The 16,372-nt window shown below is 41.8% G+C and overlaps 1 protein-coding gene across 1 annotated transcript; it reads right to left on the bottom strand.

The window, feature by feature from the left end:
• Window positions 1–4: 4 nt before the first annotated feature.
• Window positions 5–15,365, bottom strand: LOC125697647 (claudin-19-like). Its single transcript, XM_048955119.1, has 6 exons — window positions 15,176–15,365; window positions 14,496–14,771; window positions 5,855–6,019; window positions 5,631–5,712; window positions 2,448–2,558; window positions 5–1,181 (listed from the first exon to the last, which is right to left on the bottom strand). Exons 2-6 carry the CDS (start codon window positions 14,713–14,715, stop codon window positions 1,082–1,084), a joined length of 678 nt encoding a protein of 225 aa, XP_048811076.1. The 5' UTR covers window positions 14,716–14,771; window positions 15,176–15,365; the 3' UTR covers window positions 5–1,081.
• Window positions 15,366–16,372: the final 1,007 nt, after the last annotated feature.

Here is a 16,372-nt window from a genome sequence, read left to right as displayed (position 1 = left end):
GAAGTATTTTGTTGAACTATATTAACAAATTCATAATTTAATGACAACTGTGAACCTGCAGTGAGAAATTCCATTTCATGTTGCTCAAGACATCAATATTAAGGAAAATTAGCTCATATTCAACGTCTTAGGTGCTTACATTAGGTAACATATGCTCCCACTAGTGGAGCAGTTTATGGCATCAATTCTAATGCTGGAACCACGACAGAGAACAAAGCCACTGTGGAATTACTTGAATTAGGCAGTTCAGATGCAATAGAAGCTCCAGAAGTAAAAGACTGCCAAAAATTAAAATACAGTAATTTTAGAAGCTGGAAAGATAGAAGGAAAAAGTAAAAACTGGTGCTATCTTCTAGTTACCTTGAGGCACAGTCTGACCAATTGCTTTCCTTGCTTCCAGCTGTGTTTGGTTTGTTCTGTAGCATTTACTTTTCATAGCTACAACCCAACCAACAAGGAACTTGTTGCACATCCACGGATACGCAGGTGAGTGGTTGTTTTTAAGGGACTTCTGAAGCTTTTACAAATCTTCACTACACACATAACATGTATTTCAGTACACCGTGAGACTTGGATTTCAAACCCCCAGCACACAGACTATCTCTTCATTAATGGGCAGGTTACTATGCATCAGAAAGTCTGTTCAGTCAGCAGAATGAAGCTTATTTGCTGTTACAAGCTAACGTTCCCAACACTAACGAAAGTAAAACCATTTCTAACAGTGAGCTGTACTAACCCGGAGGCAGCTACAGCATACCAGTTCCACACTGTTTAGTTAGCTGAAACAGGAAAAGGTGGTCTCAGTTATCAGGGTATCCCACGCTCCATGCTTAAATATTGCCAGACTTCTCAGCACGCAGACAGCCTCCATGCTGCAGGATTTCACATCCCATCTGCAGAAACCTATTTCTACTTCAAAGCCATTTCCAGAAGGAGGCGTTCAGATGTAGACCATCTCCAAATTAAGATGAAAGATTGTGACACAGAATGAATCCCTGGAAGGAGACCTTTTTTTTTCTTTTTTTTTTTTTAATGTAAGTTCAAACCCTCATAACATTACACGTGATGTGAAAATGTAGGTTTAGACACACTCCTTGGAACCTGTGACCGTCTCAGTGTTTGTGGTGTAAATTTGCTGCTGCCCGGCTGCCTGGCCTGCTGCATATCTGTATTTGTGGACACTGTAAATTAAGAAAAAAAGACTTAAAAAATAGGCATTACACACTCAGCCATAGCTTTGGGCACTCAGGACGTTACTCATTTAGGTCTGTATACAACACACTGATAGCATGTGCTTCCCAAGGGTGCAGCTGTTGAAGGCCTGCTGTTCTCACCAGGTGGCACAACCACCTCTCTCTTAGCCAGGAACCATTTCTGGGTTCCTTACTCACCTGTGCCTCTCTCAGGCACTTAGGTCAAGCATCTAAAGCACAATAGAATATAGATTTTAATGCCTTCGTGCAAGTTGCAGTTTTTAATACAGGAATCAGAATTACGAGAAAACAGAACCATCTTCAGCTGTCATCCATCATGTTGAACTTCTCTTGCCTCCATCAGTTCTGTCTGATTTCTCAGGATATTTCAGGATATGTGGTACTTTGTATCAGTAAGATGCAAAGTCAAATCTGAAGTCCAACTTGGCTGATAAATATTGCCATAAAAGTTCAGTGGCTTCAGATTAAGCAAGGGAATATCAGAGGAACTCTCAATTACTAGGTGTTGCCTAAGAGTGAATTCAGCGTGCTTCTCTCTTCTGTCTTACTATCCTCTCAAGCCTGACAGTAGCTTTCCTTCAAGCTGTTTGGGATCTTCTATGTAGACAAGGACCTCTGCTATTTCTGGCAGTGCAATCCCTCTCCTTGAGAAGGGGACCTTCAGTATGTGTAAAAAATTAAGGATTGGAGGAAAATGCAGGCAAGGTTAAATACGGAGGCCAGGAACTTTGATTTTTCTGCTTTGATGCACGCTCAACATATTGGATGCAAAATGTTCCACAAGAAACAAGGAAACGTCTCATGCTTCTAGCAGTCAACTTGGGGAAGAAAATGCCACTACATTTTCTTCATAATAAAGGGGTTTGGGCATTTTAATAGTGGTATTACAGGAGACCTTAATTACAGTACACTGTATTCTTTGACACACTTTTCTTTTGTCTCTTTCACTGCACGCTGTCATCACACAGATCTCAGAAGCACCATCACAATTACCGAAGCCTAGTTATAGGTGACTGCTGACTGCAGCCAATTACCAACAAATTCAGTATTTGGGAGACATCAGTGCCTGGCATGGCATCACCACCCCCCACAAGTCTGGGACATTCCAGAGCACTGATTCAATAGGTGGAGTTTCCTGTTTATTTTGCTGCAGATTCAAACCAAGGCGAAAGAGAGAACAGAAAATGATGTATAACAGACAGTTACTATTTGAACTGCCAAGTTCAAGATTACCTGTACTTCTGTTTTTCCTTCCCTTTGCACGAACAGGTTAGGAAGATCCCACCAAGCATACAAAGAACAGATCCAGCCCAGCCTAAGTACAGAGCCTCCCCCAGTTCATACCTGAAACACAAAAGATTTTACGCATATAACAAGATCAAAGCCCTTAATTTAGAACGAGACAGAAAGCACACAAATCATCCAAACAAATTCCATTCTGTATAGATGTCAGCTAGCTGAAAGGTACCTCGGTAGATTACAGAGGAGAACAGGTCTATTTTTGTTTCTGTTCAGTAGAACTCTTATGAGCACATTCCAGTGCTCTGCCAAATCAGTGCACAACAAACAGTGCTAAGCAATATAATAAGTAGCAATAAATAGTTGCAAACATTTAATAAGTTGCTGATAATAATGAGAGATGCTGAATCTTAACACAATCCAATAGAGCAGTGGCTATGAATAATTTGAGATAGAAAGGGAAAAAGGAAAGTTACATGCATGCTCCTTTACATATGCTGAATTCCATATCGGTGGTCTGGTCATTCGTGTGACTCACCAGCTTTCTCCATCAGACCTTCCTCTTCAGTCTCCACCTGGGTGAGGGTGCCCAAATACTGAAGAACACTAAGAATTACCCCCACCTGGAATTTGGGTGGAGTGCACAGATGTGGCAGAAGTAGCCAAGCAAGGAATTCTGTCATATATATGAGGCACCTAGAGGGAGGTGTCCCTGCCTGTAGCAGGGGATTGGAAGCAGGTGATCTTAAAGGTCCCCTCAAACCCAAACCATTCTATCATTCTATGATCTCAGCTGACAGAGGTACCAATGTGTTGTGCATTGTGTTATAAAAACTTCCTTCTTAGGGGAACTCCTGACTGCCTTTCCCAGGCTCAGACATGTCTGGTCTTTGAGTCAAACTCTTTATCCATGAATTTCCAGGGCTGGATGGAGGGATTTTCTGGAGAGTCTCTTTCTGTACACTAAAATGGACAGCTATCCTTTTTCATTCTGGGGCTGCTCCTAAATGCAGTTCAGACACACAGAACTGCAGAGTGCTGAATATTCTTTAGGACATGTAAGCTTGTTACAAGTCTGCCTAATAAACAGCAGCCTTTTCCCAGCTGTCCCACTAAAAAAGAAGAACGAATTCTATACAAACAGCTGCTTACAAGTGGTCCAGTGTTGTGGCCATAGAAAACTGATTTCTCTGGTTAGCTGCTTCTTATGACAGACAGCAGTGGCAAAGTAATGTCAGTGGCATGGCCAGTATAAGGGCAAGATAACTGTCATGGACCACACAGAAGGTATACTGAGACCAGGTGTGTGGATATCCTTTCTGTTTGTAAATATCAAACTATTACTTAAAAGTGTTTGTTTCTGACTCCAGAACCAGGAAGTTCTGGGGTTTCCCACTGCACACTGGTCCCCAGTGATTCAGAGACTATGCAACAGCAGAGAGAGATGATCATCATCTCCAAACAAACAAACAAAGAAGCAAAAGGCTGGGGGGGGAAGCTGGAATACTAAGGAAGAATAGGAGAGTGCTGACTTGTGCAAGCAATGGTCTCTGATCACTAGCTGTCTGAAGTCAGGAACGTTGCCCACATTGTACAATGGAAGGCATATACAGGGTGTATCCAGGGGATGACTCTGGTTTCTTTTCATAGTTATATGAGAAATTCCTCTAAGAATCAACAGAGGTCTGAAGTCAGACCAAAAAATGCAACCCAAAAGCAGGTTTTCCACCTTCTTAAGACTGAAGATTAATACTACCCTGTAATCAAAATTAAACCCCTTTCACACTGCCCAAGGAGGATGAGCTTCCTGAAGAGAACAGACCGTGGGTAAACAGAGCTTTACCAACAATCAAAGTTAATTCCCTAAGAACTCTTCAGTAAACTGATTGTCTTAAATAGGAAGTGTAGATACAAAAAAAATTCTTCAGCTACCAAATGCAAACAATCTAGTAACTGATTAACACAAACTGATGTTGAAGCCCAGCAACTACAACGTAACTACAAAACTCCATGGCTGTTCTACAACTTGTTCTACAAATTGTTCTGCAATTCCTAACCATTCTTTTTTTTTTTGTTTTGTCCTCTCACATATTTATTACTTTTCAGATAATGCTCTCAAGGGTGATTTCTTTGGAAGTGCTTGTTTGGAAACATAAGGAGAGCAATTGCTTCAAGTGCTGTGACTCACTAGGAAGCACTTTGCATCCTACCATCCCTGAGCTGATCCTCAAGAGGAAAAGCTTTGAAGCACTTCAAATATTATCCCAGGAATGGATGGCTTACAGTTTACTGATCTAAACATGACACACTTTGTAGGGGTATTGGCAAATAATAAATTTCCCCTCTTCAAGCTCTGAGAGGGGAGATTTAGGTTAGATGTAAGAAAAAAGTCCGCTACAGTGAGGGCTTTTTTACCTCAAAAGCTGTTTGTGTGCAACCTAGGATGGCAGTGCCCCAAACACTGATGAAGTCCAAGATCATGGGCCAATATGACAGAACTGTGATGCTGCATGATTGATGACAAAAGAGATTTATGTTTTGCATTGTGGACTAAATGCAAAACCTGAGGATTAAGAATATGTTTGGTTTTTTCCAACAGGTGGGATTGTGAAAAAAACAAACAAACAAACAACAAAAAACAAGAGAAAGAGATTTCATACAGCTGTAAGAAGGCCTTTGAAGATGATAGCAAATCTACTGTTGTTCATTAAATCTGAGTTTGAATTTCTTTGTAATACCAGAGTACATGTGCAGAGGAAACAGATCATCATGGGGACAGGCAGGGGTGCAGACAAAGATACAAGAAGAAAGGAATCATTTTGGCTCAAGTAGATAAAAGACACTTGTTAGGAACTTCAGAGTTATTAACTGCAGTTCTGTATTTTGCAAACTGAGTGTCACGAGTTGCCAGCATGAGAGAGTACTCCGTGCCAATAATCCAAGGCAAATTTGGGGTTGACAGACCCCACACACTCACTAAACCTTCCAATGGAGACCTCTCCGCCCTTCCCACCAACAGCAAACATCTCTGAGGTGAAAAATTCCCCTGAAGACAATTTTTCCTTCTTTAGGGCTGCGCACTGGGATCCATCCACGTTTTGAAACCCTGGAGCAGCTGAGGCTAATCCTGCCATCTAACACATACTGGAGTCTGGTGTCTGGTATCTATTAACTTACTTGGTTCCAGTGTATATTGGGTTAAAGAACTGAGCAGTAATCATTGCAGCATACCAAGAAACGGCCACCATCGAACAGAGACCTGCCAGAAAAAAATACCAAAAAGCACACAGCTGAGTGAGTCCTTCAGTGTCTTTAACCCAACAGTAGTGTTCAATTCATTTAGTCTCATTTGACAGCAATACAAAGTACTGACAGCATTTCTATTTCAGCCTCAGCATTACCTCCTAAAATAAAAAGAAATCCTCCGGTGACAGCAACCTTCATTTTTTCATCCTCATCACTCAGCCCAACATTTGTGCACTTTAAACCAAGCAGTGAGACCACGGCAGCTACGAATCCCAGAAGGGTGGAAATGATCATCAAGGCACGGCATGCCTGAATGTGGACTGAGCGAGACAGATAAAGAGAGAACAAATAAGGAACCATACAGAAATTAAACTAACCCTATTCTGGCAAAACGTAACAGATCAGAGATAGTGACAAAATTAATAGTAGTAATGAATGAATCTTGTCCAACCTTGTCATTCAGCTCTGAGGAATATCAAAAACGTAGAGGGCTGTATGCAGTCAATCAGAATTCAGAGCTGAACTACACTTACACTGTAAGGCTCAGTAAATCCTCTTAGGAGCTTGAGGAAACCCCCAAAAGCATAGCAAACACTTCACAGCTCACATCCTTCAGTCCTGTGAGAACACGTTGCAGTAGACAAGGTCACTTGCAGGTGCAGGTACACATCTCCAGCCTGTTGGTTCTGGTGATTTCCTTTTACTTACAGACCCGAATGCACAGGACACCTCTGAATTCCAGATCCCAACCAAGGCGACACTATGGAAGACTGGGAAAATATCCTGCACGGAGTCTGCTTTGCTACTTCCAGTAAGAGATGGAAAAAGCAGGTGCTGGGGTTAGCAGTGTACTTTCTGATACTTTAAATTGAATGGGTAATGAGCAGGGGATGAGCTGGTCCAAGATCTGCAGCTCGCCTCTCCTGCTGAAGATATTTTTTTGCAGTGTGTGTTGAGCTGGTGAGTTTGTTACAGAGCCCGTGACCAGCCACTGAAACATATTCAAAGCTTTCTTTCTGTTTCTGCTGACAATTCTGCATCATTTAAGCTCCCAGTTTTTGCACATGGTTATCAATCACTCAATAACTGGGACCAGTTATTAACCAGCCTAACAACGAAGGTCAGACAGGGACTTCAGGCTCTTTGGAACGGCAGCCTGAATTTAGTAGGTTCTGGTTCAAATAACACTTAGCACCTTTTTAATGAGATAAACGTGCTGAGTGTCACAAGTCTGATGGGTCTTGGCTCCAACAGTGCATAATTAGGGTCTGAACTGGATTAGTTTCTCTTACACACCTAAACTAACCATGCCCTGGCTCATACCCATGAGAGCTACAAGCTTTTCTTGAAGGTCCCACTATTTGCCCTCACTGACACCAACCCCACCTTCTTTGCCCAACTGTCCTCTCATCTTTCTGTCCCATTCTGTGTCTTCTAACTTGCTTCTTTTTCAGTTGTCCTCCCCTTAAACCTTTTCTTCTCAGTTTATCTCACTTCTGCAAGCTGCTTTGTCTTTTCCCTCTTCCCATACTTACTCCTCAAGTATATTGTCACCTCCTCAACAGAGTAACTGATCTCTTCAGTGGATCAAATCTGATCTTCACAACCTCATTTTCAGAGCCTGCCCTATTGATTTTCTTTCCACCTCACCCTGTTTTCCCTCTTGCTGACACCATGTTGTTGCTGTTGGTAACTCTCCAAGAGCTTTCTTCCTTTCTTTCTCTTTGGCTTTAGCACTCACAATGCTCTTTTCTGCTTCTCTCAGATGGCTTTAAAACCTACTTTGTCATCAGTAGCTCCGAGATCCTGACCTGATGTGGCCCTGCTGCCCGCATCCACACAAGGGAGCTCAATAGAGAGACAACAACCCGTGTAAAGACATCCATGATGAGATGCTGTACAGACTCAGGGACAGTAAATTAAGAACCAGCCCTTTAAAAGGGTTATAAATGAATCAAGCACATAACTCACATAAGCATTCTGCTGAGGAAAGCCATTATTCTGCTACTGGTGATTCTAATGAATTATGTAGGATGCTACATTCCTCTTAATACACACATGCATTTTAAAGCCAATTCTCAGATCACAATTTGTTAGAAGGATTGTTAGGGAACTATTAGGATTATTAGAAGAACAGAAGATTCCCTAAAAATGGGCACAGACAGCTTCACAGGACTGCTGTGCTTGTTTCAGAGTTGGTCAGTAATTTCACACTGAGGAAGAAGTTCAGTGCCTTATTCCCACTGATCCCATGTTCCACATCTGCCAGATTAGGAGTATCTGCCTTTCTGTTTAGTTTACCCTCCTCTCAGTGTAGATTCAACTAGTTAGGAAGACATTTTTATCTGGGGTAAATCTGAAGTATTCAAGATGGATAACAACTAACTTCAGTGTCTATAAGCATGCTCACTATCTGCAGATAGTGCCTTAATTCAACACCTGAGGTCATGCTACAATTCTGCTGCAGGCTGATAGGCAGTACAGGAGACAGCAGACCTGAATTTCCTGATATTCAGAACCACATCCAACAAGCAGTTACTAATTTCTAACATGTAAGTTACTTTAAACCAAATACCTGCAGTACTTGTTCCACTGTACACAGTTTTCAATCTCAGCAGGGAAAACCCACTACCCACTTTTTGGATAAAAAAGAAAATACTATTGACAGCTCCTTTATGAAAACAACCTCCAGATAACATTGGCTATCATATCATATATCATAACTATGGCAAAAGAATGCCCATGCAGTAATTCCATACAGATATGGAGCTGTCAAATGTGTCTTGTCCTGTTTTTTGCAGCCTTTCCTTATGCGTTCCACATATAGTGCCTCTCAAAGCTCTGTGCTGCTTTAACCCGCAAAATCTCTTCTGTTCAGAAGTCAGTGTTATTTTCCATTACAACCAGATTGCCACAACAAAAATCTTGCTACTTTTTTCCCAGCAATTCTTAAGCAGCTAACAAGAGCATGCCAAGTCCCATAGCAGGCAGAGCAAACAGTCAAACTGCTTGCAGTTGGATACTCCGGTGCTGCCGTCTGCACAGCTCTTCCACAGGTTTTCATACAACATAGATGCTATGATCACACTGCCATGGGAGCTGGAGACTCTCCAGTAACTGTGTGGCAAGGTACCTCCAATAAAGGCCCATCCAACCAAACACGAAAGGAAACCAACAATTTGCAGCACCACAGACATGCTTGTGAGTAGTAGCAGCTGAATATCCTTATAATCAGATCAGCATCAAGTGAAGCATTTCAGGAGCCTCCTTGCTGCTTCGTCTCTGGGTTTCATTCCAAAATGAGACTACCTTTGCCCTTTGCTCAACCCCAGAGATAAGGCTTACAGTCTATGACAGTAACTGGGAGTTGTTCACGATAAAGATATTAACATTAAAAAACTACTAAAAATATTAATTTTCTCATAGGAAGTGATAAAGTCCAGTCTTAGTCTCAGCCTAGAAATTCTAGCCATTATTTCTAGAGAGTACTTTAAGAAAGTCTCTCCTTCTCTGCCATAAACTATGGTGTACATATGACTAAAATTGATTGTAATTTAATCTGCTTAATGACCTCAGATTTTACAAAAAGCTTTCTTGTGTTATTTTCTTTATGACAGAGAGCTTGAGAACACGAACATACTTCTGATGCTAGAGAATTTAGCATATTTTTGGAATTATGGTCATCAGTGAGCAACAGCAACTATATTGCCAGCTTCTTTCAGGAATGTTAAGACTGGTTGATTGATTTTCATTAATATTTCACAATTTATCGACCTGTAGTTAAACTATACAGTTTAAATAGGCCCACTTACACTGGAATAAAACAGTGATAATGTACAGTCCATGGAAATGAAATATAAGGATGTACCACTGTGACAGACCTATTTCAAAGGGAGTAAAATGAGGAAGGAAAATAGCTACATGAGAATAATACATACTAGTTAATTGCAGCTGTCAGAACATTAAAGTATTAAAAATCTATTTCAGACAAAGGAAAGTATGTTAAACTTGGTTTAGTTGCTTCTGCTCTTGATCAAACAAACTTCTAGACTCAATCCACATCACCCACTAATGTTTATAACTTAAATTGTTTGTGTATCCAAGTAGGGGTAGCCATTTCCTGCAATGATAACCTGCTCTTATCTCCAGGCAATGGAGTCTCAGTTTATTCATAAAACCACTTTGCTCTGACACAGCGTGGTAACAGGGTCACAGTATTCCACAAAGACTCCCAAAAGGATTTGCTGTTGAAAGAGCCACAACCTGCCTAAAGCAAATATACCTGTTTTTCCAAAATTCAGTGGTCACTTCGAGCTGATGCTGTAGGTCAGCAGGTTTGGCTGCAAAAGGATACTACCATGCCACTGTGCTAATTTTCCTTCCTCGGCAGCCAAAAACATCTCTGCCATTATTTTAAACAAAAACAGATTTGGCAGCACAGGCAGAATGACCCTGAGCAGCTTGCAATCTTTCAAAGAAAGCAGATGGCGATGTGTTGAGAATTGATCTTTTCAGGAGGTTTTTCCAAAATCCCCTCTTTCTGCTAAATCATTGCGATTTGAAAATGATAGCACATTAAAATGAATGCATTGTGCCAGTGTATTGGAATATCTGCATCCTGTTAAATGGCCTTCAAAGAGTTTCAGATTAATTTATTCACAAACAGAAGTTACTCTGGTGACCTCAGCCATCACTTCTACTCATATGGCTTCCAAAGTTGAATTTAGTTAGGAATTAGAATCAAGTATCCCTCCTTCATACTATTGTCAAGAATTAAAAAATAATAATTAAAAAAGTCATTAAAGAAGTTATCCCTTCCTAGTGGCTACTAAAAAGGCGACTTTGACACGCACTTGTAAAGCACGCATACAAGAGGAACAGATTAAAGTGTAGATTTAGAATGCACAAGTTTTTCATACATGGCACCAGGCATTTTAATCATTCCCTTAAGGAAGCCACTAAGAAGTGCTGTAGAATACAGGATTGTTGTTCACTAAGTTCCAGTGGTTAGCAGTGAGCTTACCAATGGCACAGTGCTGTAGCACGTGCATCAGCAGAGCAGAACTGGCATGGATAGCTTCACATCGACACTATGCAGGACAGGAGTTTTAGCCCAGACTAGGTTCAGCTGGTTGGATGAACTGAACGCCCCCAGTGGCTTGAGGTCATAAGGTGCATTCCTAGGGCACATTTCCCTGCTCAGTTTCATCCATGAGGAATCACAGAGTCATAGAAACATAAAGATTGGAAAAGACCTCCAAGATCATCTAGTCCAACCATCCACCTACCAGCAGTGTTGCCCACTAAACTGTGTCCCTAAGTACTACACTACCCTTTCCACAGACACCTCCATGGACGCTAACTCCATCACTTCTCTGGGCAGCCTGTTCCAATGCTTAACATTCTATCAGAGAAAAAATTCTTCCTATTATCCAATCTGAAACTCCCCTGGTGCAACCTGATGCCATTCCTTCTTGAATTATTGCTGTTACCTGGGAGAAGAGGTTGACCCCTACCTCACCACAATCTCCTTTCAGGGAGTTGTAGAGAGCTATAAAGTCTCCCCTGAGTCTCCTCTTCACCTTTCACGAACCCATGCTGGCTGGCCTAATCCCCTGGTCATCCTACACATGCCACACGATTGCCCTCGAGATGATCTGTTCCATAACCTTCCCTGGCACTGAGGTCGACCTGACAGGTCTGTAGTTCCTCAGATCCTCCTTATGATCCTACTTACAGATGCATGTCACGTTAGCAAGTCTTCAGTTACTGAGACTCCTCTGGTTAAGCACTGACAGACTGTGGGAAGAGGCTTGACAGTCAGCTCCATCAGCTCTCTCAGTCCCCTGCATATGCTAGCAACTTCCATGTCCTCTCCCTGAGTTGCCACAGGAGGTAAACTCTTATTTTCCAGTCTCACCAAAAGCTCCCCCTTCATCCATGCCAGCCTTCTTCCCCTCCAGGTCACCTTACAGCACAGGGGGGCAGCCTGCTCCTGCACCTGTTCCACTTCCTTCCTGAGGAGCGTACAGCCTTCCTGGATTCATTTATCCTTCAGGATGGACTTCCAAGGGGTTTTCCCTACCAGTGTCCTGAATAGTTCAAAGTCCACCCTCCAGAAGTCCAGTTTTTTTGGCAGTTTTTTTGGCCTCCAGCAGTTTTTTTGCCCCCTCCCCCCCCCCTACAGCAGTTACCATTCTTTCCCCCTCAGTGCCTCAGTCTTGAGGGATGGAGTGGATTGCCTTTTCCTACACAACGTCCGGGGTCAACCTTCCACTGCTTTCTCATTTACCTGTCCCTCGAGTTCCAGAGCCTCAAACCTATTACATAAGGGCACCTGCAAAGGCAGGATAGGTAGGGAGGGAGTTTGCCTGCGATGCTAGGCTGAGACCCGCTTCCATTCCTCCCCATCTCTTAGGCCCCTTCCTTTCCCTGATGGTGATAAGGAGGGAGGTCCACCACTACTTGGGGTGTATCACCCCAGTGCCTTTCTTGTAGGTAAGGCAGGGAATTGCCCCACCAGTCTGCCTCCTGCTCACCACTCCTTGATGCTCCTTAATCTCTCCACCTTCTCCTTGAGCTATGCCATCAGGCTGAGCAGATCATCCACCTGCTCACCCCTCATGCAGTAATATCTGCCACTCTCCCATTACAGCAACACACTCAGGCATTTTCTGCAGCTGGAGACTTGAACAGCTGTGTTTTTGGGTAGGCATCTGGGTTGCTATATTATTTTTGTTCTCTCCAGAACCATTCTACAGTGAAAACCAAGTGCAGCAAATGGAAATAACTGGAAAGTTTGTTACAGTAGTATACACTTGCTGCAAGTAAAATGCTAACAGTCCTAAGGTCTAGGTAGTATACAGTGTTCTTATAACAGCGCATATTAGCATGCAGTATGATTGAGACAGCATCTACAGGTGGAAATTGTGTCTTTTTTTTTTTTAATAGCAGCCAAAAAGAAAACAAAAAAACAAAAAAAAAAAAAAAAACAAACCTGAAAATATCAACACCTTAAATGTTTGATCAGCAATAGCTTGTACCTTTTTGATCACTTCCGTGTACTTGTTTCAAGAGCTGGGGACGCTGACTAACCCACTGACTGTAAGAAGAGAAACTTGTGACAGAGAGCAGTAACTCTTCCAGACAGCCACACAACACATCTGTCAGCTGGCACGAGGAACCCTGAGCTGTTTTAGGTGACAGCTGAAGGTGATCCCTGAGCCCTGCCAGCCAGGACTCCTCTCCTACAGTTCTACAGGGAGGGAGGAAGGAAGACATGCCCCAGGGCAGGTGGCTGCTTCATCCACCAGGAAGTCGTCTGTTCCTAGTGAATATTTTCTTTCCATCTTGAGTATAATTAAACTGCATTAAAATAAAAACAAAGAGACTGTCTGATATAGATTCTGCTTGCCTCTCTAACAGGGCTGAGACATCTGTTCCTGCTTGTTAGGTGAGGCAAAGCTGTGATGTCGTCGTAGCCATCTGTTACAGCCTGCTACCCCACACGGGGATAGAAGAACCATTGCTCCCATCCCATCATTCTGCTTTCCAGAAAACACGCCTCAGTTTCCAGATGAATTTTGGGCAAACTGATATCTACTCAGCAGAAGTCTTGGAGAGGAATACTCTGCCTCTGGATAGCAAAAAGGCAGGAAAAACTGACACTGTCTCTGACACAAGGAGCAGAGTTTTTTAAATCCTCAGGATATGATTTCCTTTCTTCTGAGGCTACAAATTCCGGCCTCAGTACAACACGCTAAATACTTACACTGGAACTATTACTAAGAAAGCAAATGGGGTCACTGTCCTCACAGAAATCCTGAATCTTGACAGTTTCCATGTTTCTGAGGCCTGCCTTACGCTGGTAGGCAGTTCTGACTGCTGTGGAGTCCATGTCTGTGTTAGGAAAGGCAAGTTTTCATAGCCTGTGCTATCTGTAAGACATGCTTCCAGTTTGAGCATCGTGCATTGAGAACAGATGAGCTGGAAAGACTACAGAAAAACAGCAGTGGCAATAATTAGAGATCCATAAAATGGGGAACGCTCCCATTAAGAAATTATTCATTAGGAATAATTAAGAAACGATTCAGTAATATAACTGACAAAGTGACTGCACAATACTGAAAGCTGAAAACAAATAAATGGGAAGTTCTGCTCAAATCTTACCAAGACACCTGTGGTCCAAAGTTACACCATAACTATTCCCAACCTCCATTTTCTGGGGAAGACTGTCAATCCTTCCTAATCTTTTACCATAAAAAGGGTGTTTATAGAAAAATATTTTACAAATCCAGAATAATCCAAACAAACCCCTTTCAGTTCCTAGGAAAAGAATTCTGTTTGCAGTCCAACCGCAGAACATTCTGGCTCAGAAAACACAAAACACATACAGCCGTGTTTTATTGAAGCTCGCTGCCTCTGAAAGTTTCTAGAGCAAACACACAGATTTAGCACAAAGTCAAATTAGTTGTGTAATATCCAAGACCTGTCTCACACTAAAGCACTTACTGACATATTGCCTGCTTGTTGTTAAGAATGAGACCAAGTGAAACAAGTAAAACCAAAACAGACATGGTAACAAAGGCACAGCAGTTACTGGGCTGAATGGGGGGCAAAGCACGCAGATCTCTCAAGGGTCCTTTAGCCTGTCCAAAAGTACTGAAGGACAAATCCTCTCCATACTAGAACCTCTGTGCCAACCTCAACTATATGCTGTCCAACTGCACCAATTTGCTGCACAAAAGGAAAGAACAAAAATGCATCTCTGGATTTTATATACACAGACACACTTACTCTCTGAACTCAACATGTAAAGAAACTTCCTGCACTGTATTGCTCCAAAATCAGCGATTCCACAGTCCATCCAGAGGCCTTCGGAAATCCAATCTGAAGGAACCAGCACTGCTGTGCTGCCAGAAATTTTCCATCTGTTGGACATGGTAGTGAGAAGTAAAACGGTGAATCCAGCTAAAGCCAGCAGCAGTGATAATATTTGTAGGGCAGATGAAGCCATTCCTCTGACAGAAGCTGTTTTTCAAGAAGCCTCCTACAATTTCTGGTATTATAAACCTGTTGAAACAGTTCATACATGTACAGAAGATGGATTTACATTTACAGAAGATGGAAAACATCAGAAAGATGCACGTACAAACCCTTATGTAAGAAAAATGTAGCACTGATATCTAAATCTCATGAAATAACTGGGATACACAAATATTCTAGGACATCTCAGTATTTCTTAGGAGAACTTTTATTACCATTCATGCATATTTCACAAAACACCAACAAAACAAAACCAGAAGATCAGAATGAGGAATTCTCTATTTCACATTTGCAATGCGTCATCAGTTCTTCACTTGTTTGCTAACTCACACTTCTTTTAAAATTAAAGATACTAAATGCTTTCATAAATTGTCTCCTGATTACAATGCCTATCAATACAAACTTAAAGTGAAATGAATTCTGATACTTACGTTTACGATATGCTTCTGATCTCCACATTTACCTTCCTGCTAGACGGTAATGTTAGCACTCTGTGTGGATCAGCTTGATCAAACAGAAAGCTAAGTTCTGTACTCTTTGGGACCTTTCCCCCCATTCTAAAAATCAAGGACCTGTGGCTGAAGCATTGCCCAACTGTTGCACAAAGGCCCAGATGCACCTTTTTGCTACGACGTCTCAGTGAAATGGACAACTGCACTAAGAAAATCATAACAAAATCATGAGAGTTGCTATGGAAGGTGCCCAGATTAAACAGGCAATCACTGGTATATAATTTGCTTTCTCAGTGCCACTGAGCTGCCCATGCATCAACAGTCTCCAAGAAAAATATTATTACAATTTCTACGATGACTTATTTACTTTACACCTTTGTTGCACTTGTCATCAAAATGCTGTCCTCGCAGAAAGAGCCCTGCATTTATGATAGAATAGGCAAACAATCATAGAAAGCATTTGTTTTGGGATGCAGCCCCCACTGCAATGGAATACAGTGTTCCAGCATGATGGAAAAAAAAAAAAAAAAGGAATTCAAGCCTCCTCCCATAATCATTCCTTTATAACGTCTGTAACATAATGGAAATTTGTTTGGGCAAATAAGCAGGATTACATTTATCCTGCTCTGAAAAGCATGTGTATTCCACCATAAAAGTTTAATCTGCCATTGGGGAGGGCGTAATTTTCTCCTAAGTGACTGCATAACTTCTTCAAAGCACACAGCTGACAACGGAAAATATGCAAAATAAATCATAAATTTAAATGAAGGAGTAAACTCAAGCAGACTTCGTACCACAGTTCAAGTGATTGTTTCTGCCTGTCTTGTTGGTATGAGCCATGTGGTCACAATTCACTCCTGACAGTAGGCAGATGAAACTATAAACCTCCAATGGTGGGTAGCACATAGCTGTTAACACAAAGTACTCATCGAAATACTGCAATGTAAAACACTGCATGCTTCAAAGTGAGGAAGCCTAGAAGCTGGATTCCACAAAAAAAAAAAAAACAAATGAGCAACCATCCTTGAGCCAGCACCTAAATTCTACCACTTTCAGAAGGACTAGGGATACCACTGCAGGAATCCTTCCTCCACTCTTAAAATGACAGCCCAGTCCTAATGTGCCTACTAGAAGTAACATAACATCCACAAGCTCCACATGCTGGATGCAAGCATT

The sequence above is a fragment of the Lagopus muta genome, chromosome 9 (assembly GCF_023343835.1).
Source record: "Lagopus muta isolate bLagMut1 chromosome 9, bLagMut1 primary, whole genome shotgun sequence".
NCBI classification, from domain to species: domain Eukaryota; kingdom Metazoa; phylum Chordata; class Aves; order Galliformes; family Phasianidae; genus Lagopus; species Lagopus muta.
The sequence above is the reverse complement of the archived record's forward strand: the minus strand, read 5'-3'. Positions and strand labels throughout refer to the sequence as shown.

Coding starts and splice junctions, on each gene's coding strand:
- LOC125697647 (XM_048955119.1), bottom strand. CDS start 14,715: ATGGCTTCATCTGCCCTACAAATATTATCACTGCTGCTGGCTTTAGCT. Junction 6,020..14,495: donor TTACATGTTGAGTTCAGAGA/GTAAGTGTGTCT, acceptor TGTCTCGCTCAG/TCCACATTCAGGCATGCCGT. Junction 1,182..2,447: donor AAGGAAAAACAGAAGTACAG/GTAATCTTGAAC, acceptor CTTAATTTACAG/TGTCCACAAATACAGATATG.